The sequence below is a fragment of the Oncorhynchus mykiss genome, chromosome 3 (genome assembly GCF_057628025.1).
Source record: "Oncorhynchus mykiss isolate SJ-2025 chromosome 3, ASM5762802v1, whole genome shotgun sequence".
Lineage (NCBI taxonomy): Eukaryota > Metazoa > Chordata > Actinopteri > Salmoniformes > Salmonidae > Oncorhynchus > Oncorhynchus mykiss.
The window spans coordinates 23,744,376-23,770,000 of NC_143024.1; the positions used below are offsets into that span (position 1 = coordinate 23,744,376).

Genomic DNA, 25,625 nt, shown 5'->3' on the forward strand with positions numbered 1-25,625 from the left:
AGGTGGACAAACACACACATTACATCTCAGCCACAGAACAGGGACGGGGAGGACGGCGCACCTAGACGCTGATCTGGAGTCAGTTTGGTGTGTTCCCCCCTATAATGGTTAAGGTTAGGATTTGGCAATGTTGAGTTGATCCTAGATCAGTGGCTAGGGAGTGAGAACAGGAGAAGTACTGTGCTCTTGAACAGGGTAATGCTCAATGTTAGTGCACATGTGTCCTGTGTCTGAAAATAACAGACGACAAAGAGCTCGACTGTCGATGGTGGATATGTGTGTACCGAAGAACATTGAGCATCTCTTGTACCTATGTCCATGATTTGTCTGAGCAGGCTGGATCACACACTGAAACACACACAGCTTATGGTCTCAGGAAAGCTTCAGGATGACATGACGCACACTAGTTCTGTTTTTTACAGAAGCCGAATTCCATGATTTGATTACTCACGAATAGATGACATCATAACGCTCTGTCTCTATGGAAGACACAGAGGCCAGGTGGAGGGTGGTGTGTGTTGTGGTGCGTTCAGGGGGCCATTGGTCTCCACAAGTGACATGTGGACTTGTGCCCAACATGACTGTTACCGTGGTAACTGTGAAGGGTGGAGAATCGAGTTATAATTGGATAGAGCAAATGATTGGTAGGTGGAAGGAGAGAGAGGGGAGAGATGGATTTGGGGAGTGGGAGAAAGTGGGCGGGAGAAAGGCGAGAGCCCCTATATGTGATGCCAGGTGAGAGTGGGAGTCAGGGTGGGTGTTGGAGGGAGAAAGAGGCGAGAGAGAGAGACTGTGGCGTGCCCCTATATGTGATGCCAGATGAGAGTGGGAGTCAGGATGGGTGTTGGAGGGAGAAAGAGGCGAGAGAGAGAGACTGTGGCGTGCCCCTATATGTGATGCCAGATGAGAGTGGGAGTCAGGATGGGTGTTGGAGGGAGAAAGAGGCGAGAGAGAGAGACTGTGGCGTGCCCCTATATGTGATGCCAGGTGAGAGTGGGAGTCAGGGTGGGTGTTGGAGGGAGAAAGGCGAGAGAGAGAGACTGTGGCGTGCCCCTATATGTGATGCCAGATGAGAGTGGGAGTCAGGGTGGGTGTTGGAGGGAGAAAGGCGAGAGAGAGAGACTGTGGCGTGCCCCTATATGTGATGCCAGATGAGAGTGGGAGTCAGGATGGGTGTTGGAGGGAGAAAGAGGCGAGAGAGAGAGACTGTGGCGTGCCCCTATATGTGATGCCAGGTGAGAGTGGGTGTTGGAGGGAGAAAGGCGAGAGAGAGAGACTGTGGCGTGCCCCTATATGTGATGCCAGATGAGAGTGGGAGTCAGGATGGGTGTTGGAGGGAGAAAGAGGAGAGAGAGAGAGACTGTGGCGTGCCCCTATATGTGATGCCAGGTGAGAGTGGGAGTCAGGGTGGGTGTTGGAGGGAGAAAGGCGAGAGAGAGAGACTGTGGCGTGCCCCTATATGTGATGCCAGATGAGAGTGGGAGTCAGGGTGGGTGTTGGAGGGAGAAAGGCGAGAGAGAGAGACTGTGGCGTGCCCCTATATGTGATGCCAGGTGAGAGTGGGAGTCAGGGTGGGTGTTGGAGGGAGAAAGGCGAGAGAGAGAGACTGTGGCGTGCCCCTATATGTGATGCCAGATGAGAGTGGGAGTCAGGGTGGGTGTTGGAGGGAGAAAGGCGAGAGAGAGAGACTGTGGTGTGCCCCTATATGTGATGCCAGGTGAGAGTGGGAGTCAGGGTGGGTGTTGGAGGGGGCGGAAAGTCAGGGACTTCACGTAGAGCCTCATGTCAGAGAACAGGAAACACCCACAGAGAAACTGGACATAAACGCACAGACACACATACCCGCAGCACAGATCAACACCTCATACAGTGTGAAGATATTCCTGTAGACACAGAGTATTATGCAGTCCCTCAATATGTAGCTTTTGGTTCGATGAGAACAAACTCCTACACAGATACAGTGCAGAGCTCCACCAATCAGAGACAGGAGAGGGAGATTGTTAAGCTTAGCTGAGGGGGTCTCTCTCCTTCAAGATTTTCTCCCTTTAATTTCAACACTCTCCTCTCCATGTCCTTTCGTTTTGTCCTCTGGACTAGTGGTTTGTCACTATTCAGTCAAGTCTGCATGGTGATCTATTAGGTCTCTCAGAGGTAGGGGAGTATTCAGCCCAAGTGATCTCATAATTCTAGGTTCAGTCTATCCTCAATTTAATGGCTTGAATGTCTATTGATAATCTCTTGTATTTCCTGCCTGTTGTTCTGTGATCTGTCTGCACCCGCGTGCTGTTTCATTTGTTGCTACCCAACATTCTTTCCTACCAAACATAATCACATAGTCTACCAAACGAAATGACTCTTGTATAACTTGCACATGTTAAAGCCCCCATGTAGTCTTTTTCTTTTTATATCATCACTGTGGGCCCAATTCAGACACAGGAAATGAATACCTTTCCTACACACGCCTTTCCTACACACTCTCAGTAGTTGGTATTCACACTTACCTTATGCCAGGTACATAACAGGCTTTGTCGGCTTGGTTTGGAATACATTTTATTCAACCGCTGAACCCCCCCCCCCCCCCCCCCCCCCCCACTTGCCGCTCAACAGATTTTCTCGTTTAGTTTTGATTCAATGTATCTAAAGCCATCCCTTTAAATGTGGCACCTTTAATTAGAATTGTCTCGACAGACTATATGGAGGGAACAGTTCAGATTATTAGGGATCAATGAAAGAAAGACATGAAAATACATGTATATTCATCTCTGTTTCATCATCTTGTAGATGATTTAGGGTTAGGAAAGCATTTATAAACTCATAAAAAACAGGCTTGTAGAGGCTTTATGCACAAAATATACGGAACAAAAATATAAAATGCAATAATTTGAAAGATTTTACTGAGTTACAGTTCATATAAGAAAATCTGTTCATTTAATACATTCATTTGGTTTGAAATCCATGGATTTCACATGACTAGGAATACAGATATGCATCTGTTGGTCACAGATACCTTTAATAAAAAAAGGTAGGGACGTGGATCAGAAAACCAGTCAGTATATGTTGACCACCATTTACCTCATGCAGCGCGACACATTTCCTTTGCATAGAGTTGATCAGGCTGTTGATTGTGGCCTGCGTTGATATTTTTGTTCAGTGTAGTTTAATAACAGTGTACCCTCAGCGACAGGGCTGTAACCTCCCCTCTCTCCCTCTGTCGCTCTCTGTAGCGGTTTATATGTATTGACATGGTCAGAGCTCAGGGCAGTTTCAAAGCTGTAGTCTCTCACTTTTTTCGTCGAGGTCGGGTCTAATGCCCATTAGTTTATCCGTTCGCTTAACGCCACAGGCTTGGGCATTCCCATGACAGAAGTGACTCCCTCAGAGACTGGGGAGAAAATCCCAGCTGAATGGACAACACAATGAATGACAGATTAGAACACTTCAAAGAATAAGTCTGTTTCTACTGCCATTTAAATTTTGATAAAGTGAATCTTTCAACAACACAAAATCCTGAATTTTTCATTTACAGTTTTTTTTACAATCCCTTTGGCACTAATTTCAGAACCTTGTGGTCATTTTTCAAAACTCTAGACACAAAACTCAAAACGGTCATCACTTGTAACACAGGCTGTCCAATGTTCAAAACATTGCATTGTGCATTCATATCTTTAAAGAAACCTTGCACTTGCAGAATCATTGGTTCAAATATCTCAATATCATGAAATATCAAAGGAACATTAATTTAGATCACCCAAACACAAGATACCGATAGTTTCACTGTTCGTTCATTCATTAAATATTGTAGTACAAAATATGTGATACATGTTTCATTATGGTACTACACATAAATACATCACTGTAAAAGGACTAGTAAAGAGAATAGAGTGGAATACAGTGGACACAGTGGAATCAGTGAACAAAATATGACATTTATTGATGAAATACAATAAAATCACTCATAGGTTTCTTTGAATCAAAGCAAAAATAATTAGCTACAAAAAAAGAAGAAAAATACAGTAAAACATCACCTGCAGTGTTCCTCACCTGGCTTACCGTAAAACATCACCTGCAGTGTTCCTCACCTGGCTTACCGTAAAAAGCAAAACAAAGGATTGATTACTGTACTTCTATATTTCCATCAACCCTGTCTTGTGGATTTGGCCAAAAGTTCTCATCCACATCACAATGGATGTTTTCATTAGCTAAACATCTTGGGAAGAATCTTCGGGCATGGCGAATCCAGGCCTGACACTGGTCTGCCGTGATGTCATTGCATGCGTCATCCATGGCCTGGAGAAGGGTGGCATGTTCGTGAGAGCGCCTACAATATACCTTCCACCTCCATGTGGAGAAAGATTCCTCAATCGGGTTTTAGGAAAGGAGAGTACGGTGGTAAGTACAGGGTGGTAAATTGTGGATGGGCCTGAAACCATGCTTGCACCATTTGAGCATGGTGGAACCTGATATTATCCCACACAATGACATAGGTCATGCCATCAGCTCTACAGACCTTATTTAGCCCATCAAAGAAGGTTACATTAGAACAGCGAATCATGTGGCTGCCTGCAACTTAATATATAGAGTGTATAGAGTAGAGAGCTTTAGTTGTTGTTCTACCTAACATTAGAACGGGCAAGATACATAATCTAAGATACTATGGCTGTGGTATGATTGTTGATGCCACACATGGTGATTCCAGCATCTCAGAAACAGCTGCCCTCCTGGGATTTTTACGCACTACAGTCTCTAGAGTTTACAGAGAACGGTGCGATAAACAAAACACATTCAGTGAGCGGCAGTTCTGTGGGAAAAACACCTTGTTAATGAGAGAGATCTGAGGAGAATGTCCAGACTCATTCAAGCTAACGGAAAGGCCACACATGCTCAAATAACAGCTGTTTAAAACAGTGGTGTGCAGAAGGGCATTTCTTACCGTACAACACTGTGAATAATTCAGGCTGTTGTGGAGGCAAAAGGGGGTCCTACCCCGTACTAGATGTGTGTACCTAATAAAGCGGCCGGTGAGTGTACAGTAATGTCAAATCTGAAAACATGGTCTGGAAAAGTGGTACATGGGACCATAGAAACAGTCTCTGATACAGAATGATGATGAAATATTACATCCATAGATAATGTAGTCCAATTGGTTCATGTTCCACGGTAATTGATGTCAATGGACCTCATTATCCTGAAACTTTCATGATCTAAACATGGAATATTGTTTGGCAGTTTCCATAAAACTATGCATTAAGAGTAATGCAACAGTTACTTATCATTTTGAGCAGTTGTATCAATTAATAGTTAGATCATTGTAATGAAATGAATAGACAGTCATCTCAGATGTAATGTGAGAATTGCATTTTGAAATGGTAATACTTTGATGTTAAGTTGTGTCATTGACAGTAGCTGCGAGCAGATACTGTATGTCTGTCTTTCAGTAGTGGTTCTGGAACAGTTAGTTGTTTACTATGACAACAACATCTGCCTCATCTGAGCTAGTAGCGCTCGCCGTGACCTTATTGGCTGGCTCCCAAAGCTCCCTGTGAGATGACTGGCTAGAAGAGGGAGATTAGACCCTCCCTCTATTGTATTTGTGTCTGATTGAACAGAATAGTTGAAATAAAATGTACACTGTGCTGGAGGGTATTAGACACACTATTTGTCATAGTTTAGACTGTGTGTTGTGAAGTACAGTATTTGCAGCTGTTAGTGAGAAGTGTGTAGATGTACTGTGCCAAAACACAAAATTTGTCATAATGTGTGTATGTTTGCACGTGTTATGAGTTTTCTATTAGCAGCAGTTTTTAGTGATAAATTATATGTAGACATCTATAGGCAACCTTTTATCCAGTAATATGAGTCGCAGTCAGTGCCCTTAGTAGTTGGTGTGTGTGTGTGTGTGTGTGTGTGTGTGTGTGTGTGTGTGTGTGTGTGTGTGCGTGTGTGCGTGTGTGCGTGCGTGCGTGCGTGCGTGCGAGCGTGCCAGAGATCCATCTCCCCCATCTCTGGCCTCTCCACCCTTCCTCCCATAAGAGAAGTTCTGTTTTCCCTCCATCTCTCCTCCCCTCTACACAGAATGACTGTTAGTTTATTTTTACACTGATACTACCTCCCTCTCTTCTATTCCCACCCATTTTTCCCTGTTTCTAAAACCTCCACCACTCATTTTCTTTCTCAGTCCTGGTTTGTGTGTAAGTGCGACTGCGTATGTGTGTACAGGTGTGCATGTGTGTACACGCGTGTGTGCTTGTATCTCTCAGAAAGCGTGTGTGCTTGTTGTGTGTGTGCATGATATGTGTGCTCAACATATACAAACACACACATTTAAAAATCAGTCTGGGGGATGTTAAGCTGCACTATGGAATCATTTAGAAAATACATTTTCTGGGATTGAATGGGCTTTTTATGGTGGAAAATGACATCATTGCTCGCCTCCCCTCTCCGTCTCTGACTAATGACACGGAAACTGAGAGAAACGCTCCACAAACAACTCAATCATTTACCACTCAGTTTACATGCCAGTGTGTGTGCCAACCACGCATAGCAGTGTGTGTGTGTGTGTGTGTGTCACATACACGTTGTTAAATAACATGTTGTAATAGAGTGAATAATTGTCCAACCATCTGATTTTATGGTGGTGAAAATGTATTTCATCGTTCCACAACCATTAGGCTACTTCTAATACTTCTAATGCTCATGACTACCATTATGTGGAACTGCTGCTGTTGTCTGTACTGCCACTATTTAAAACACAATGGTAGTGGAGCAATTAGTTGAAGAAGTAGTAGAGTAGTAGTCTAGTTGGAAAAGACACTGGCGTTGGTTCCTCTAAGCTTCTCTAATGCTGCTAATTACTCATTACCAATACTCTGTCTCTTTTTTGCATTCCTGTAATTCAGTCACATTGTGTGTGTGTATGCACTGCTGAGTCACAAAACACATGGCTGAGCACTGAGCAGCAGTTATAACATCAGAGAGTAGGCTACATTAGATGATGCTAGATGACTGGTTGATGTTATTACACTGTAATAACCCTACAGGCTCAGAGGATAAATGACATGATTCCTGGAATGTGGAAGGGAATTGTCTGGAAATATTATTAATGCATTTAATAACAAAAAGCCCAAAGATACAGATAGTGTGGTCTCACAGGCATTACCGGGTTGTCACTAGTTACCACAGCCACAAAGTCATAAACCCTGCCTATTTCTACAATTGATCTTCTTAAAATTGTGAACCTAACTAAACCTAAACCTAACTCTAACCTTAGTGGAAGCGACAGCATTTTAGCAACATGACATTTTATTTTAAAAATCTGTTCATATACAGCCACAGGAAGAATATTACACTTTTTTTTTTATTCTAAGCGAACACTTAAATATGGTAATTTTCATGTAAGGCATTTGTGAAAATTCTATAGCAATATAGAGTGGGAAAGCAGCCATGTGTTTGGACAATTAAAAGATACAGCAGTAAATAAAAACTAATAACAACATACAGTACCAGTCAAAAGTTTGGATACACCTACTCATTCCAAAATATTTGTACTATTTTCTACATTGTAGAATAATAGGGAAGACATCAAAACTATGAAATAACACATATGGAATCATGTTGTAACCAAAAACGTGTTATACAAATTTGAGATTCTTTAAAGTAGCCACCCTTTGCCTTGATGACAGCTTTGCACACTTGGCATTCTCTCAACCAGCTTCTTGAGGAATGCTTTTCCAACAGTCTTGAAGGAGTTCCCACATATGTTGAGCACTTGTTGACTGCTTTTCCTTCACTCTGTAGTCCCCACCCATGCTAACTGCACCCATGCTAACTGGCTAGCTTGCCACTTCCAGACACAAATGAATGAACACCTCACTCTGCCTATTTTAATCACCCTAGCAGAGTTGGTTTGGCTGTTTACAAGTTGTCTAGAGCGTTCTTGACGAACTATTACTTTTCCCCCCCTACGTTTACTGACACCGGTCATATTCAGCAGATGTTGTGCTTTCGTAAATTCATCAGTTATTCTGCGCTCTGGCACACTCAGACAAGAGTACTCAGAAATTAGAGTAAAGGAGGATACCTAGTCAGTTGTACAACTTAATGCATTCAACTGAAATGTATCTTCCGCATTTAACCCAACCCCTCTGAATCAGAGAGGTGCGGGAGGATGCCATAATCGACATCCACGTCTTCAGTGCCCGGGGAACAGTGGGTTAACTGCCTTGTTCAGGGGCAGAAACACAGATTTTTACCTTGTCAGCTCAGGGATTCGATCCAGCAACCTTTCAGTTACTGGCCCAACACTAACCACTAGGCTAGCTAGATAGCCAGAGTGAATTTGCGAACGCAAGATATATGCTAGATAAATGGATGACAGTCATTCAAGTTCTTGCTAGCTAACCAAATGACACCTGCATCTCTAGCTGTGAAAAGCCACCGAAAAACGATGAGGAGAAAAAGTTAGTCACCCACTCCTCCAATGGCATGACGTTTTCCTAGCAGCTAGCTAACGTTAGGCTCCGTGTTTTTAGATTGCTACATACATAGATACAGTAGCCTATTAGCCACAGTATGACTGACTTGTGATCATTACCCTTGCTAGTTTGATTGTATTGACATACCAGCCTTAGTTACATTTGTCAGTTTTTGTCCAAAATATTGAGTCATTGAAACTAAACTTGGAATTTTATATTTTTAACTGATATGATTGTCTGTTTGTGTCATATCTACAAAGTAGTTAAAACACTTGTCATTTGCACTTTAACCACACTGCTAACCTTACTTAACCTTAAATTATGACCAAAAATACTATTTTTGTTTTCAAACATTTTTACCATAGTGCCAATTTTGACTTTGTGGCTGTGCTATCTAGTGGAACCTGTTTCACAGCTACACTTCAAAGAGTTTGATTTCTAGAGTGCCCCCTATGCAGATGGACGAAGTCGGTACTGCATGTCGTTTTTACTATGTTTGGTGAAGGACCTTATATAAACTTCTGTCAAGCGATTTGTTGTCCTCCATCTGAGTGTCTCTGTTCACTTGCTCGGCAATCAATCTAGCATACTATCTAAAATAGACCGATGGGACATGGGCGGGATTATGAATAGTAATTATTGCGGTATGAGTCAGGTTGGGCAATTTGGGATTTGTAGCCAATAAATGAACGCCAGAAACGTCACGGTGGGATTGAATAACAGCCAATAGGAAGTCATGTCCCAATGTTATATGTTATTTTTTAGGAGCTCTATTTCATTGCAGCTATCAGTGACTGACTGATCGAGTGAGATTTGCATATGACTGACATTCCCGTGCATATTTCAACCAATCAGCGGTCACGGCGGCGGGATGACAGGTGGCTGCCTTGACCAATGGTGGAGCTTAGATTAAGAGAAAGGGGCGGGGCACGGTTGGGCGAGGTTGACACACTGAAAGAGCGAGAGGGGGCAGCCTAGTTTTACAACAAGGAACAGGGAGGGGAAAAATAAAGGGCCAGACGAAGCAAGAGAGGACAAATCGTGGGGAAGAGAGTTGAGCTAAAGTGAGGAGATGTTATGATACGATAACTTTTCTACTACAAATACCTGCCGAGCTGACGGACAGGAGTGGGCGCGCGTGAAGTGACCTGCTGCAGGCGGAGATCGCACCGGACATCGAGCGGCAATTTCCATAAAGCCCCCGATTCCACGGATCTGTGTCGGAGCATCTCCGGCTGGCCTCTCGCTTCTGTTTCCTGCCTTTGAGCTCAATCCGGTCGTTTTCTGTGGTCCAAGGGGGGGCAGCAACCAACACAGAACAGTGCTGTGGTCTCGCCCCACTTTCTGTCATTGGGGTCCGTGTTATCATCATCGCCGCTGCTCATGACAGTGTTGGAGTGAAATACTTCTGGCAACTATATTTTCAGTCGATTACCTTTTTGAGACGTTGATAGATACGAGGCAGGGGTGTGTGTGGGAGCCGACTGAGGCCACGGTGGTGTTTAACAAAATATTAACGTTAGTGGGGGTAGTGCATTGGTGGCTAGCCTTCAAGAAAACCCCAAAATTGGTATTTGGATTTAACCAACAACTGGAGAGCCAGTGGGATATGGGAGATGGATGACCAGTTTTACGCACACCTGCATATGATCCGCCTTGTGTGGTAGAAAGTTAATTGATGGTGAATACGATTTCACGTTACTTTACATTTTTAATATGAGTTGGTGCCAAAGCAATAGAATATCAATGTTGGATGCTGACAGTAACCATACGGCTAAACAGGCAGGTGGCTAACGGTTTTGGGGGTAAAAAATGCAGGTGTATTCAGACAGGTTTTTTGTCAATTTAGCTACCATCTTATAGATCTAGCACGCAGCAGTCATTGTTCCTCAAATAATTTAAGTGGATTCATGGTGTGAAGAAAAACAATAGTAACAGACCTTTGTTGTTGTGTAAAGGAAGGGTAGTGACATGAGGACAATAATTGCGTTTCTTTGACTGCTTTCTGTTTCTGTTCTGCGGGTGCAGGGCCAGGGGCGTTACGGAGGGTACGGTGTTATTTGGACCGGTGCACTTGAGGCTCGGGTTGCCTTCTCGTGTTGAACCTGTCGGCTGTATTTTGAAGTAGCAAAGGTTATTTTGACTGACAATTGCAGTGCTACTTGCGTCAATGTAGACGGCAATAAACCACGTATGTGGTGGCCAGCTAACGTACGATAAACCATTGGGGTTGTCACTTGTCCTCCAAACTTCAGCAAGAACATCCAAAGTAAAAGCATGATGTTGCTGAGCATAGCCTGTACTGGAGTTTATGGATGGCAAATAGCTGCTGCTAGCCTGTATTAATTCAGCTAACTAGAAGTTGTGTATAACTTTACACACGGTCCGATGCATACGCATTTGATTGATATTCAGACAGATACAAATCTAGCAGGATTATGAATTTGATAGCTTTGTCATTTTGAGCATTTGCATAACAACTAGCCAGATAGCTAATGCACGTAGTTAGCTAGCCAGCTTGCTATCCACTGCTAGCAATTAATGTTAGATTCGTCCAAGCTAGCTGTCAGGTCGACTAAATGCAATACATCGAATACTCCGTTTCTGCCCTAAACATTTTATTTTTTGCCTTTCGCACCATTTGTACACTGCTAGACTGAAGCGAGGACGTGTAGAGACAAGTTGAACATGGCCGCGAGGATAGCGTATGTCTCGGACTGATGTGCCAATTTACTCCGTGGCTGAGGGTGAGGCCTAGTTAACCTATTCGTGACCGCAGCACTCCAGTAATGTAAACAAACAGGCGAGGGTGCATCAGGGGTTATTAGACCAAGAGGAACACAGACTTCTCCGACTATATTTAACGTATTGTCGTATCTTCTGTATCCTGTTGCAACTTGTGACTACTGACTAGTTGGCAATCCATTTTACATTGTGTTATTCCCCGTATTTGATGTTCTGTACTGGGGAAATGTAATTGTTATCGTCAATGCGCGTGAACAAATAGGCTGCTCGCAGAGAATGCGGCATTTGAAAAGATGAAAGCGTGAGCTGGTCTCATGTTGTTGACCGATACGCATGGGACTTCATTTTAATCCGAAATCAACATTTACAGATATATCAGTACGCCACCGGATAAATCATAATAGCAGTGCGACTATTGCATTGAAAGTTGTGCGTGATGACCGCAATCTGAAGATAAGCGTCAGATGCAGGCACTATCGAGCACTGTTGCCATCCACCATACGATCTTGGATCACTGATTCATTTTTCAACACATGGATTTTTATCTGACGTTGTAAAGGGACGCTTTCAAGGACCCTTTTAAATTCAGACTCGTTTTTGGAAAAACACCATAAAGGACTATTTTCAACCATGTATTCATCAGAGACCCCTCAATACCTCCGTCAAGGACTGAGCATGTTTGGTCAGTCATGGTCATTTACTACTTCTGTGTGTTTTTCATATTTGTCTCCAGCACCATTTTGAATATTGTAGCAGTATGAATTTGCAGTGAGATATACCGGTCTTTCTCATGGCTGATTGATACTCACATGGATCAGCTACCTGCTGGTGAGTTTCCAGAGGTGTCCCATATGGGGAGCAGCAACAGCCTTGAGTATATACCTGAGGCTAATTGGTTAAGCCAGTGGGGCCACTGGTTCTGGGAAGATGGGCCTTTGATAGTCACTTCTTGACCATACTAGAAAAGTGTTCATATTGTCACAAATAAACTATTAGCATGTGTACAGGCTAACAACAATATGTTCCCAAAATCTGGAAATAGAATCTTGTTTATAATTAAGTTGAGATTGTTTATCGGAAGCTAGTTTGAGCTAGCTTACTATGAGGAGTGTATTGTCTGGACATATTGTGAGTCCATAAACTGTTGCTCAAAAATAATATTCACTGACTGGATTACACTGAATAAAAGGAGTAGGTCTAACCATTTCTTTGTATTTTTTTTGCAGTCTGGACCAACGTGGAACCCCGGTCAGTTCCTGTGTTTCCCTGGCATTCATTGGTCCCTTTCCTGGCACCAACCCAGTCAGATGCCTCTACTCAGTCTGGTGAGGGCCAACAACCAATCAATCACCCCCAAGCTGCCAGTCTGAAAACAGGTAGGTTGTGGATGAAATTCGACCCAAATCCCAGCAAGATTACAATTTCTACCATGATTTCAAACACTTGAAACATAATAAATTACGTAACACAAACATTGGTATTACCAGATAACTATCAGAGATTTGAATCATTGCGAAAATACCCCCTTTTCCTGTCTTTCTCAGAGTCTCACGGGTGTGCAGTGCTGCTACAGGAGACCAACGAGGACCACCCCTCCCTAGAGAGAGGACCCACAACACGGCTGACTCCCTCCACGGACGACCTGGCCCCGGAGAGGGAGGCCGAAAGAGAGAGGCCAGACAGTGAGACTGAGAGTGATGTGGATGACCCGTAAGTGTGTGTGTGCGTGCGTGACTGCATACGCGTGTGTGTGTGGACACTAGGGCTGACCCCAAATAGTCGATTGTTTGGTCATTAGAATGTTGGTCAACCAATATTTTTTTTAGTTGAGCAGGAGAAAATATATACAGTACCAGTCAAAAGTTTGGACACACTTACTCATTTCAGGGTTTTTCTTTATTTTTACTATTTTCTACATTGTAAGACAAGAGTGTGTAAAGCTGTCAAGGCAAAGGGTGGCTACTTTGAAGAATTTCAAATATAAAATATATTTTGATTTGTTTAACACTTTTTTGGTTACTACATGATTCCACATGTGTTATTTCATAGTTGTGATGTCTTCATTATTATTCTACAATGTAGAAAATAGTCAAATAAAGAAAAACCCTTGAATGAGTAGGTGTCCAAACTTTTGACTAGTACTGTATATATTTATTTATTAAACACGAGATACTTGTCTGATTTGCACCCATCTCAGTGAACTAATCCATTGCGGAGGATGGCACAGTCCAAGAGGAAGGGGAGTGTGTTAGGATGCATAATGCACGTCTCTCTCCTGCAATTTGTGCACTTTCATTGTTTCATAACTTAATTGTGAGAATTGTTTGTGTGTGATTGTTAGTGTCTATCAATTCCCCATTACATATATCACCAGTAATAAATGTACCATTAATTCCTATAATATCTAATCCATAATGTTTTTTGGTTACGGTAATTTTTGTTATTGCATTTAATATATTGTTAATCCAGTCTTTTACCGTTCTCATTGTCAGAGTGGACACATTGTTAGCCTACACTACCTAAACTAAACTTGTGCGAAACAAGTTTTGGTTTATTTAATTCCATTTACGAGTTTTGTCAATTATAGACCATATGTTTGCGCAGTGGCAAACCTATAGGCCTCCACTGTGTGACAGGTTAGTACAGTGGTGAACCTATAGGTCTTCAGTGTGTGACAGGTTAGTACAGTGGTGAACCTATAGGTCTTCAGTGTGTGACAGGTTAGTACAGTGGTGAACCTATAGGCCTTCAGTGTGACAGGTTAGTAGTGGTGAACCTACAGTGCCTTGCGAAAGTATTCGGCCCCCTTGAACTTTGCGACCTTTTGCCACATTTCAGGCTTCAAACATAAAGATATAAAACTGTATTTTTTTGTGAAGAATCAACAACAAGTGGGACACAATCATGAAGTGGAATGACATTTATTGGATATTTCAAACTTTTTTAACAAATCAAAAACTGAAAAATTGGGCGTGCAAAATTATTCAGCCCCCTTAAGTTAATACTTTGTAGCGCCACCTTTTGCTGCGATTACAGCTGTAAGTCGCTTGGGGTATGTCTCTATCAGTTTTGCACATCGAGAGACTGAAATGTTTTCCCATTCCTCCTTGCAAAACAGCTCAAGCTCAGTGAGGTTGAATGGAGAGCATTTGTGAACAGCAGTTTTCAGTTCTTTCCACAGATTCTCGATTGGATTCAGGTCTGGACTTTGACTTGGCCATTCTAACACCTGGATATGTTTATTTTTGAACCATTCCATTGTAGATTTTGCTTTATGTTTTGGATCATTGTCTTGTTGGAAGACAAATCTCCGTCCCAGTCTCAGGTCTTTTGCAGACTCCATCAGGTTCTTCCAGAATGGTCCTGTATTTGGCTCCATCCATCTTCCCATCAATTTTAACCATCTTCCCTGTCCCTGCTGAAGAAAAGCAGGCCCAAACCATGATGCTGCCACCACCATGTTTGACAGTGGGGATGGTGTGTTCAGGGTGATGAGCTGTGTTGCTTTTACGCCAAACATAACGTTTTGAATTGTTGCCAAAAAGTTCAATTTTGGTTTCATCTGACCAGAGCACCTTCTTCCACATGTTTGGTGTGTCTCCCAGGTGGCTTGTGGCAAACTTTAAACAACACTTTTTATGGATATCTTTAAGAAATGGCTTTCTTCTTGCCACTCTTCCATAAAGGCCAGATTTGTGCAATATACGACTGATTGTTGTCCTATGGACAGAGTCTCCCACCTCAGCTGTAGATCTCTGCAGTTCATCCAGAGTGATCATGGGCCTCTTGGCTGCATCTTGGCGCAGACATGGATGTGCCTGGGTGGACAGAGGCCCACCCACTGGGGAGCCAGGCCCTGACAGTCCCACCCAATCAGATTGATGTGGTTTAAGCGTTGTTGTGGACTTACATGCTGACCAGACCGGGGGCGTGCATCCGCGTGTGCCATCGCAACCATGTCGATTTTGTCCATCCACACCAGACGTGATCAGGACACGCAGGTTGAATTATCAAAACAAACTCTGAACCAACTATATTAATTTGGTGACAGGTCGAAAAGCATTAAACTTTCATGGAAATTTAGCTAGCTAGCTTGCTATTGCAAGCTAATTTGTCCTGGGATATAAACATTTGCTTGTTATTTTACCTGAAATGCACAAGGTCCTCTACTCTTACAATTATTCCACAGATAAAAGGGTGAACAGAGTTAGTTTCTAGTAATCTCTCCTCCTTTAGGCTTCTTCTTTGGAGTTTATATGGCGGTTGGCAACCAACTTTAAGGTGCATTACTGCCACTAACTGGTCAGGAGTGTGGACCTCAGTTTGTCTTTCAATCACCCACGTGGATATAGGCTCATAAAAAAACAATCAGGAGACAGGAGAGGCGGGACTTGCAGTTCATCACGCGTCACAAATATAACCAAGTTCTATTTTAGCGCCTGACTACGCAGACTCTCGTGAACAGTTTAGATGCAATGATTGAATAACATGTATGTGTAAGTTTATTTTTGGTGAGCGGTATGGTCAGTTAGACCCTTTTTTTGTAATTTTTTCTATATTTAATTTTTTTTGTGATTTTGAGAGTGAAAACGCAAAAAAAAAAAATTGTTTTTTTCACACAGGTGCCTTTCCTTCTCTGGGCAGCCTGTTTGGGAACTTTTTGGCAAAATTAGAATTGACCAACTTCTCCAGGACAACTACATAGGGCAGATGGAAAGACAGCAGTCACACACAGCATGATGTTAAAGGATAAGCTGTCCATAAACTCTGACATAATAAGCCAGTAGGTCTCAATCATAAGAATACATAAAACCACCACCAAGCATTTCCCAATCGAAATGTACAACTATTACCTCCCATTGAAAAAAGCATTTCACGTTTAGCACACAAAGTAATTGGTGACCTGAGTTTAAAGTGGAACTGACAACATTTTAACTACTTTGCCGATATGAAACAAACACACAATCATAATATCAGTCAAAAATATACAATTCCCAGTTTATGCTACAAAACCAACTTTACAAGGTTTAAAATCTTTTTTTATTTTTTATTAAAAGTTATATTTGACTCAACGTTCCATGACATACACTAAGGCATTGTTGGCAGAATAGGTGGATGCAGTTCATTGCATGATTCATATAATTCAGCAATACAAAGTTTGCTGCCTCCATTCGGGAAGCACTGTTTCAGTTTCAATGACTCAATATTCTGGACAAAAACTGACAAATGTAACTAAGACTACTGATATGTCAATACAATCAAACTAGCAAGGGTAATGATCACAAGTCAGTCATACTGTGGCTAATAGGCTACTGTATCTATTTATGTAGCAATCTAAAAAGACGGAGCCTAACGTTAGCTAGCTGCTAGGAGGACGTCATGCCATTGGAGGAGTGGGTGACTAACTTTTTCTCCTCATCGTTTTTCGGTGGCTTTTCACAGCTAGAGATGCAGGTATCTTGAACGACTGTTTACATATCTCTTGCGTTTGCAAATTCACTCTGGCTATCTACTCTGATTTCAGAGTACTCTCGTCTGAGTGTGCCAGAGCGCAGAACAACTGATGAATTTACGAATGAGTAACACCCGCTGAATATGTTAGTAAACATGGGGGGAAAAGGTAATAGTTAGTCACGAACGTAAACAACCTAATCAGTTCTGCTAGGGCGAATAAAATAGTCAGTGAGGTGTTCCCTCATTTGTGTCTGAAAGTAGTTAACTAGCAAGCTAGCCAACTTTAGCCAGTTAGCTTGGGTACTTGGTTGGGACAAGCATGCATTGGTAGGCAAGCTGCAGAAGGTCGAGGAGGCTACAATTACGCATCTTTAAAGTGCAGTTTTAACAGCAAACTACCTGAAATGTTACTTTGTTAGATTTTAGCTCATCTTGCTATGGCTAGCATTAGTTGATGATATTGTTGTCGTTATGTGTGTAACTAAGGGAGAGAGAGCTTACCTTTTCATGGTTGTTTGATCAATAGGACTGTAAAGTTCCCAAATGTAAGAGGACTCCTGTGGTGTTTATATATTTGCAGAAATCCATTCCAGGGGTATTTTATGGGTTTTGGTGAATGTGTTCTAATGATTTAAAGTCGCGGTGTTGCATCTGCCTGCAAACACACAGTAAGTGAATGATGGCAGGCTCGCGAATGATGGCAGGCTCGTTTTGGTAAATGGGATGTTTGGCAGGAGCTGGAGGAGCATGGTCGGGTCAGGTTAATTTATTCTTGTTCTGTCATATTTATTCAAACATTGTGCTTAAAGGGAAAGGGGGATACCAAGTCAGTTGTACAACTGAATGCATTCAACTTAAATGTGTCTTCCACATTTAACCCAACCCCTCTGAATCAACATCCACGTCAAGCATCAGACAATCTCAATGCATATAGTTGATTTTATATACACGCTTCAAATTTGAGACCAAATGATTGGTCGAAAGAACAGACTACTTTCGGTCGGCCAAGATTATTTTTGTGCAGGGACAGGCCTAGTAGAGTGAGTGGCTCCACGCGTCCACTTAAGTTTTCTACATGTAGAGCAGAATGTTATTTGAACAACGAGGTGAGGAACAAAAGCATCCATCTCTGTGCTTTATTACTAGCCATATGAATGGCTATATGAATACAAGCTAAATGAATATACAGGGTGTCAGGTAGCGTAGTGGTTAGAGCGTTGGGCCAGTAACCAAAACGTTGCTGGTTTGAATAGCTGAGCCGACAAGGTGAAAGATTTGTCGATGTGCCCTTGAGCAAGGCACTAAACCCTTATTAGCTCCAGGGGCTCTGTACTATGGCTCACCCTGTAAAACAACACATTTCACTGCACCTATCCGATGTTTGACAAAAAAGCATAACAAATAACTGAAAAGAATGGCAGGGGCCAGGCTGCTGCTGTCCATTGACTGTTATGAGCTGTCTGCTGAATCCACTGAACTCTCTGGGGAGATGAGCCACTTTTCCTGCTCTTTGTGTGTGTGTGTGTGTGTGTGTGTGTGTGTGTGTGTGTGTGTGTGTGTGTGTGTGTGTGTGTGTGTGTGTGTGAAAGAGTGACAGTTTTATGCAAATCTCTCTCCTTAGTTGTTTTTGTCTCTTTTTTTTGAATGTTCCATGTTTGCTACAGAGGTATGATGGTGGGTGAGATCTATTTATCTCTCACCCACTATCGTGTGTGTGTACAGTTGAAGTCGGAAGTTTACATACACCTTAGCCAAATGCATTTAAACTCATTTTTTTCACAATTCCTGACATTTAATCCTAGTAAAAATTCCCTGTTTTAGGTCAGTTAGGATCACAACTTTATTTTAAGAATGTGAAATGTCAGATTAATAGTAGATAGAATGATTTATTTCAGCTTTAATTTCTTTCATCCAGTAGGTCAGAAGTTTACATACACTCAATTAGTATTTGGTAGCATTGCCTTTAAATTGTTTAACTTGGGTCAAATGTTTCAGGTAGCCTTCCACAAGCTTCCCACAATAAGTTGAAGTCCCACATTCCTCCTGACAGAGCTGGTGTAACTGAGTCAGGTTTTGTAGGCCTCCTTGCTCGCTCATGCTTTTTCAGTTCTGCCCACAAGGATTAGGATTGAGGTCAGGGCTTTGTGATGGCCACTCCAATACCTTGACTGTGTTGCCCTTAAGCCTTTTTGCCACAACTTTTGGAGGTATGCTTGGGGTCATTGTCCATTTGGAAGACCCATTTGCGACCAAGCTTTAACTTCCTGACTGAGGTTTTGAGATGTTTCTTCAATTTTTCCACATAATTTCCCTGCCTCATGATGCTATCTATTTTGTGAAGTGCACCAGTCCCTCCTGCAGCAAAGCCCCCCACTACATGATGCCGCCACCCCCGTGCTTCACCGTTGGGATGGTGTTCTTCAGCTTGCAAGCCTCCCCCTTTATCCTCCAAACATGATGATGGTCATTATGGCCAAACAGTTGTATTTTTGTTTCATTAGACCAGAGGACATTTTCCCAAAAAGTACGGTCTTTGTCCCCATGTGCAGTTGCAAACCGTAATCTGGCTTTTTTTTATGGCGGTTTTGGAGCAGTGGCTTCTTCCTTGCTGAGGCGGCCTTTCAGGTTATGTCAATATAGGACTTGTTTTACTGTGGATATAGATATTTTGTACCTGTTTCCTCCAGCATCTTCACAAGGTCCTTTGCTGTTGTTCTGGGATTGATTTGCACTTTTCGCACCAAAGTACGTTCATCTCTAGGAGACAGAACGCATCTCCTTCCTGAGCGATATGATGGCTGCATGGTCCCTTGGTGTTTATACTTGCGTACCATTGTTTGTACAGATGAGCGTGGTACCTTCAGGCATTTGGAAATTGCTCCCAAGGACGAACCAGACTTGTGGAGGTCTACAATTTTGGCTGATTTCTTTTTGATTTCCCCATGATGTCAAGCAAAGAGGCACTGAGTTTGAAGGTAGGCCTTGAAATACATCCACGGGTACACCTCCAATTGACTCAAATGATGTCAATTAGCCTATCAGAAGCTTCTAACGCCATGATGACATTTTCTGGAATTTTCCAAGCTGTTTAAAAGGCACAGTCAACTTAGTGTATGTAAACTTCTGACCCACTGGCATTGTGATACAGTGAATTTTAAGTGAAATAATCTGTAAACAATTGTTGGGAAAATTACTTTTTTCATACACAAAGTAGATGTCCTAACTGACTTGCCAAACTATAGTTTTTAACAAGAAATTTGTGGAGTGGTTGAAACACTTAGGTTGAAGTCATTAAAACTAGTTTATGTAAACTTCCGACTTCAACTGTGTGCATGTATATGTGTATATATATATCTATATATATTATGTCTGTCTCTTAGCTTCTTCCCCAGTGTTCTTCCTGAGCCCTTGTCTGTGACTCCTGTGAAGAGACGCACTCAGTCCCTCAGCGCCCTGCCTAAAGATGGGGACAAGAGCAGCCCTGGCAAGGTAACCTCTCACCTGTCTCTCACTCACTTATTTTGTCAATTCATCTCTTACCTCGTCATACATTCCATTCCTCATTTAATCACATTGTTAAAAGAGGAGCATCCCTGGCAAGGCGCTCTGGCTTCCTCTCACCCTCTCATCTAATCATTCTTTCCTCTCAGAGGGAGAAGGACCACATCAGGCGGCCAATGAACGCGTTCATGATCTTCAGTAAGCGTCATCGAGCGCTGGTGCACCAGAGACACCCCAACCAGGACAACCGCACGGTTAGCAAGATCCTGGGCGAGTGGTGGTATGCCCTGGGGCCCAAAGAGAAGCAGAAGTATCACGACCTCGCCTTCCAGGTGTTACACACACACACACACACACACACCAATTTAGTGCAATGGTTTAGTCTGACCTGACTAAGCAGCCAAAAAATGAATGTATTTTGTTTGCTCATCCTCTATCTCTCTCTCTCCCTCTTTCTCAGGTGAAGGAGGCCCACTTTAAAGCCCACCCAGACTGGAAGTGGTGCAACAAAGACAGGAAGAAGTCTAGTTCTGATGGCCGAGGGCTCCCGGGGCCGGGGGGCAAAGACATTAGAGAAAGGAGCATGTCTGAGACCACCGGTGAGTCACACACTGCTGCTCAAAACACCCAAATAAGAGATAACAGAAAGGAAGAGGGATGTTTATTTGATTGCGAAGGTTTCTTCTGAGCTCTGTCATCACTAAAACATTATCATTGAATATCTATCTAGCTCTCTCTTTCCTCTCGCTATGCACCACTGTTTCACTCTCCCACTTACTTTCTCTCTCTCAGAGCCCCATGGTGTGGAGCTGAAAGGGGTGGGGCCTGGCCTGCTGGGTGTGTCTGAGCGGAATCCAGGAGAGGGGCATGTAGGTCAGCTACCCCGCCCCCGAGCCTTCTCCCAGAGTGCCGTGCACAGCCTGGAGAGGAGTGAGAGGGGCAACACACAGGCCCTGGCCGAACTGTCACAGGTAAGGCCATGCTACATAATGTTGTTTTCACCACAGCCGCTTTACTCAAATGATAAACAGGTTTCTTAGTTTGGTGTGTCAATTCTGGCTCACTCTCTTCCTCCTCCTCCTCCTCTTCCTCTCTCAGATGTGTGGGGATGGTGGTGGACAGTTTTCGGGGCGCGCCCAGACCCTGTCCCGGTCTCAGAGGGGGGTCAGTGAGGACATGACTAGTGATGAGGAACGCATGGTCATCTGTGAAGAGGAGGGAGACGACGATGTCATCGGTGAGAAACTGAACTGCTGTGACATCATCTAAACAGACAGTACTACTGGGAGCTCTTTTCCCATAATGATATCATCTTAATTGGACAGTTTGAGAAAGAAATAACTCAGAAATTCAATTAAATTGCCCTTCAGGGACAAACAATAAAGGTCTATCTGGTCGCAGGAAATTTCACACGAACAATTCCCAGAAAGCATATTACGTGTACAATATACTGGCAGAGGAAGTTAGAAATGGGTGTTTATGCACATAAACCATGAGTACCCTCACTCCCCTTTCCCCCTACAGAGGACCCGTACCCTGCCAGCTCCATAGACCTGAAGTGTAAGGAGAGAGTGACGGACAGCGACAGTGACAACGCCTCTGGGAACGAGAGCGATCGCAAGGTAAGTCTCTTCCTTTATCAAGGCTAGATTGAGTTACAGTTGTCTGACTGATCATGTTGTTGATATAGTACCATTATTTAGAGAAGTGGAACATGTTTTAGTCCTTCTGCTTTTCACCCTGCTACAGACATTTAGTTGTTTCTCTTTCTGTCTCTGCAGCGTGTCTTTGCTCCAGTGATCTGCTCTTCCTCCTCGCAGCCCACCCCCCACGGACGCTCCGTCTCTCTCTCCTCCTACCCTTCCAAACGCTACGATGAGGAGAGAGGAGGGGGGCTCTCAGACCGCAGGAGAAAGAGAGGAATAGAGGGAGGAGGTGGTGATGGAGGAGGAGTGGCATCCCTCTCTCTTTCCCTGTCCTCCTCAGGCCACTCTGTCATCTCCAGCCCCGGAGGCCCAGTTCCTTCTGCCCTTGCCCCCCTTGGCCTGTCTCCTCTCCTCGGGTTGGGGGCTGTCAGAGTGGCCTCTACAGTGGTGACCAACGTGGTTCGTCCGGTCGTGAGCACGCCAGTCCCCATCGCTAGTAAACCCCGAGACGGAGCAGCTTCATCCATTCCTCACCCACCAGACAGGAGGTCCCTCCCATCGCAGCAAGCGCAGCTTCTGATTGGATCCGGAGTAGGAAGCGGAGGGCCTGGGTACTACTCCTCATCCTCACCCAATCCCATAGGTGCAGGGGCGGGTCCAGGGGGGCTGGTGACCAGCTTGGTGTTCCCGGGGCACAGCCAGTCCACCGTCCAGCTCATCAGTCCCTCCCCCCATCCGTCCTCCCACCACCAGCTGCCCCCCACCGCCCCCGTCTCTGCCCCCACACACAACCACACCAACGGCCCCCTGCCCCTCTCCCTGCTCCAGCCCCAGTTCCTCTCATCGTCATCTCTGGCATCCCCCGGGGGCAAAGCCATCACACAGGTCCAATACATCCTGCCCACCCTATCAGCCAGCTCCAATCCCAAGAGCCCCTCCCCTCAACTGCACAACCTGCCAAACAGTATCTTCAACCTGCCCACAGCTCCGTCCACCCACAAGTCCATAGCCAATGTGAAGCAGGTGGGGCCGGGCTCGCTGATGGGATACGCCTCCAGCCCAGCCGTCGGAGTGGTCAGCCCGGGAGCCAGAGGTGGGGGTTGAGGGGAGAGAATCGTACACCAAAACTCTAATAAATGGAGTGTTTTCAAAAAAGGCTTAACCTTATCCATATTTATCTCTTTCACTCTTTAGTGCAATCCCAGTCCCCAGTCCTACAGGGCAAGATGCTGCTTCCCATGGCAACAGTGAGGACGGCACCCGCCCCTGCTCAGCAGTACCCCCTCGTGGCTCCACCTCTTCCTGTCCAGAATGGAGCTCAAGCAGGAAGCAAGGTAAGCAGTGTTACCATGGTGATGACAGCCAAACCAAGACATTGTTTATTCTGTATCCCAGGGCTGTCAGAGCTCCAACATGACCATTCTTACTTAGATTATTCTATGATTACAAAGGCTAAGTAGTTACACTTCTAGTTACCGCAGGTGAATGACTAAATACACAGATGTCCATCTTCTCACTCTTTCTCCATCTCTTTTTCTCTCTGATAGATCTTCCAGATCGCTCCCATGCCTGTCGTCCAATCCCAGCTCCAGCAAGGCGGGGCAGGGCATCCTGGGAGCCCTTTTCCCGTTACCTTGGGAACGGCCACAGTGTTGCACCAAGGTTCTGCCCCATCTCAGACTGTGCTGCTGCCGCCCCCACCAACCAGGTAGGAGGACACAGACCAACTCAATCTAACAGTGCACTATTAGCGCTGCTGCCCTACCATAATACATAACACAATGGTTTTGGAAGAAGTGCAGCTCTTGTGTTGTGTGTTAGTCATTCTGCTCTGTTGCTGGCCCAGGCTGCCTCTTCCTCTGCAGTGCCTGCCGCCCCCTCACTGCCTCTCAGCTCCACCACACAGACACACTCATCTACTGTTTCCTCTACTGTTCAGTCACCCACTGACACCCACTGCACCATTTCTCTCCTCTCTCCTCCTTTCATTATTGTTCATGTTCTATTTTCCTTTCTTTCTTTTTTTCTGCCTTCACTGCCCTTTTCATCTTCTCTCCCACTCATACACACTTTCGCTCTTTCCCTGTTCACCTTAACTTTCCTCTCTTTGCTCTCTCCTCCCTCTTTGCTCTCTTTGCTCTCTTTGCTCTCTTTGCTCTCTTTGCTCTCTTTGCTCTCTTTCCTCTCTTTGCTCTTTCCTCTCTTTGCTCTTTCCTCTCTTTGCTCTTTCCTCTCTTTGCTCTTTCCTCTCTTTGCTCTTTCCTCTCTTTGCTCTTTCCTCTTTCCTCTCTTTGCTCTTTCCTCTCTTTGCTCTCTTTGCTCTTTCCTCTATTTCCTCTTTGCTCTCTTTGCTCTTTCCTCTCTTTGCTCTTTCCTCTCTTTGCTCTTTCCTCTCTTTCCTCTCTTTGCTCTTTCCTCTCTTTGCTCTTTCCTCTCTTTGCTCTTTCCTCTCTTTGCTCTTTCCTCTCTTTGCTCTTTCCTCTCTTTGCTCTTTCCTCTCTTTCCTCTCTTTCCTCTCTTTCCTCTCTTTGCTCTCTTTCCTCTCTTTCCTCTTTCCTCTCTTTCCTCTCTTTGCTCTCTTTGCTCTTTCCTCTCTTTGCGCTCTTTCCTCTCTTTGCGCTCTTTCCTCTCTTTGCGCTCTTTCCTCTCTTTGCTCTTTCCTCTCTTTGCTCTTTCCTCTCTTTCCTCTCTTTGCTCTTTCCTCTCTTTCCTCTTTGCTCTCTTTGCTCTTTCCTCTCTTTGCTCTTTCCTCTCTTTCCTCTCTTTGCTCTTTCCTCTCTTTCCTCTCTTTGCTCTCTTTCCTCTCTTTCCTCTTTCCTCTCTTTGCTCTTTCCTCTCTTTGCTCTCTTTGCCCTTTCCTCTCTTTCCTCTCTTTCCTCTCTTTCCTCTCTTTCCTCTCTTTGCTCTCTTTCCTCTCTTTGCTCTTTCCTCTCTTTCCTCTCTTTGCTCTTTCCTCTCTTTCCTCTTTGCTCTCTTTGCTCTTTCCTCTCTTTGCTCTTTCCTCTCTTTCCTCTCTTTGCTCTTTCCTCTCTTTGCTCTCTTTGCTCTTTCCTCTCTTTGCTCTTTCCTCTCTTTGCTCTTTCCTCTCTTTGCTCTCTTTCCTCTCTTTGCTCTCTTTCCTCTCTTTGCTCTCTTTCCTCTCTTTGCTCTCTTTCCTCTCTTTGCTCTCTTTCCTCTCTTTGCTCTCTTTCCTCTCTTTGCTCTTTCCTCTCTTTGCTCTTTCCTCTCTTTGCTCTCTTTCCTCTCTTTGCTCTCTTTCCTCTCTTTGCTCTTTCCTCTCTTTGCTCTCTTTGCTCTCTTTGCTTGCTCTCTTTGCTCTTTCCTCTCTTTGCTCTCTTTGCTCTCTTTCCTCTCTTTGCTCTTTCCTCTCTTTGCTCTCTTTGCCCTTTCCTCTCTTTCCTCTCTTTGCTCTCTTTGCTCTTTCCTCTCTTTCCTCTCTTTGCTCTTTCCTCTCTTTCCTCTCTTTGCTCTTTCCTCTCTTTCCTCTCTTTGCTCTTTCCTCTCTTTCCTCTCTTTGCTCTTTCCTCTCTTTCCTCTCTTTGCTCTTTCCTCTCTTTCCTCTCTTTGCTCTTTCCTCTCTTTGCTCTTTCCTCTCTTTGCTCTTTCCTCTCTTTCCTCTCTTTGCTCTTTCCTCTCTTTGCTCTCTTTGCTCTCTTTCCTCTCTCCTCCCTCTTTCCTCTCTCCTCTTTTTCCTATCCTCCCTCTTCCCTCTCTCCTCGCTCTCTTTTGTCTTTCCTCTCCTCTCTCTCCTCTCTTTCCTTTCTCCTCCCTCTCTCCTTTCCTCTTCCCCTCTTTTTTTGCTCTTTTT

The 25,625-nt window shown here is 44.1% G+C and overlaps 1 protein-coding gene across 4 annotated transcripts in view; it reads left to right on the forward strand.

Annotated features, from left to right (window-relative positions):
- Positions 1-25,625, forward strand: part of LOC110503596 (protein capicua homolog) — a 62,085-nt gene that overhangs the window by 24,377 nt on the left and 12,083 nt on the right. For 2 of the 4 annotated variants that reach the window (XM_090225640.1, XM_090225643.1), the window contains exons 1-12: positions 9,249-11,898; positions 12,443-12,592; positions 12,761-12,926; positions 20,051-20,159; positions 20,321-20,503; positions 20,632-20,770; positions 20,964-21,142; positions 21,270-21,408; positions 21,696-21,793; positions 21,953-22,910; positions 23,012-23,151; positions 23,365-23,525. In XM_090225640.1, the coding sequence (XP_090081766.1) occupies positions 11,847-11,898; positions 12,443-12,592; positions 12,761-12,926; positions 20,051-20,159; positions 20,321-20,503; positions 20,632-20,770; positions 20,964-21,142; positions 21,270-21,408; positions 21,696-21,793; positions 21,953-22,910; positions 23,012-23,151; positions 23,365-23,525 (2,474 nt within the window). In that variant the 5' untranslated portion in view covers positions 9,249-11,846. Of the gene's footprint in view, positions 1-9,248; positions 11,899-12,442; positions 12,593-12,760; positions 12,927-20,050; positions 20,160-20,320; positions 20,504-20,631; positions 20,771-20,963; positions 21,143-21,269; positions 21,409-21,695; positions 21,794-21,952; positions 22,911-23,011; positions 23,152-23,364; positions 23,526-25,625 lie in introns of those variants that run through there. The other 2 variants (XM_036969319.2, XM_036969326.2) reach the window with 1 other exon arrangement.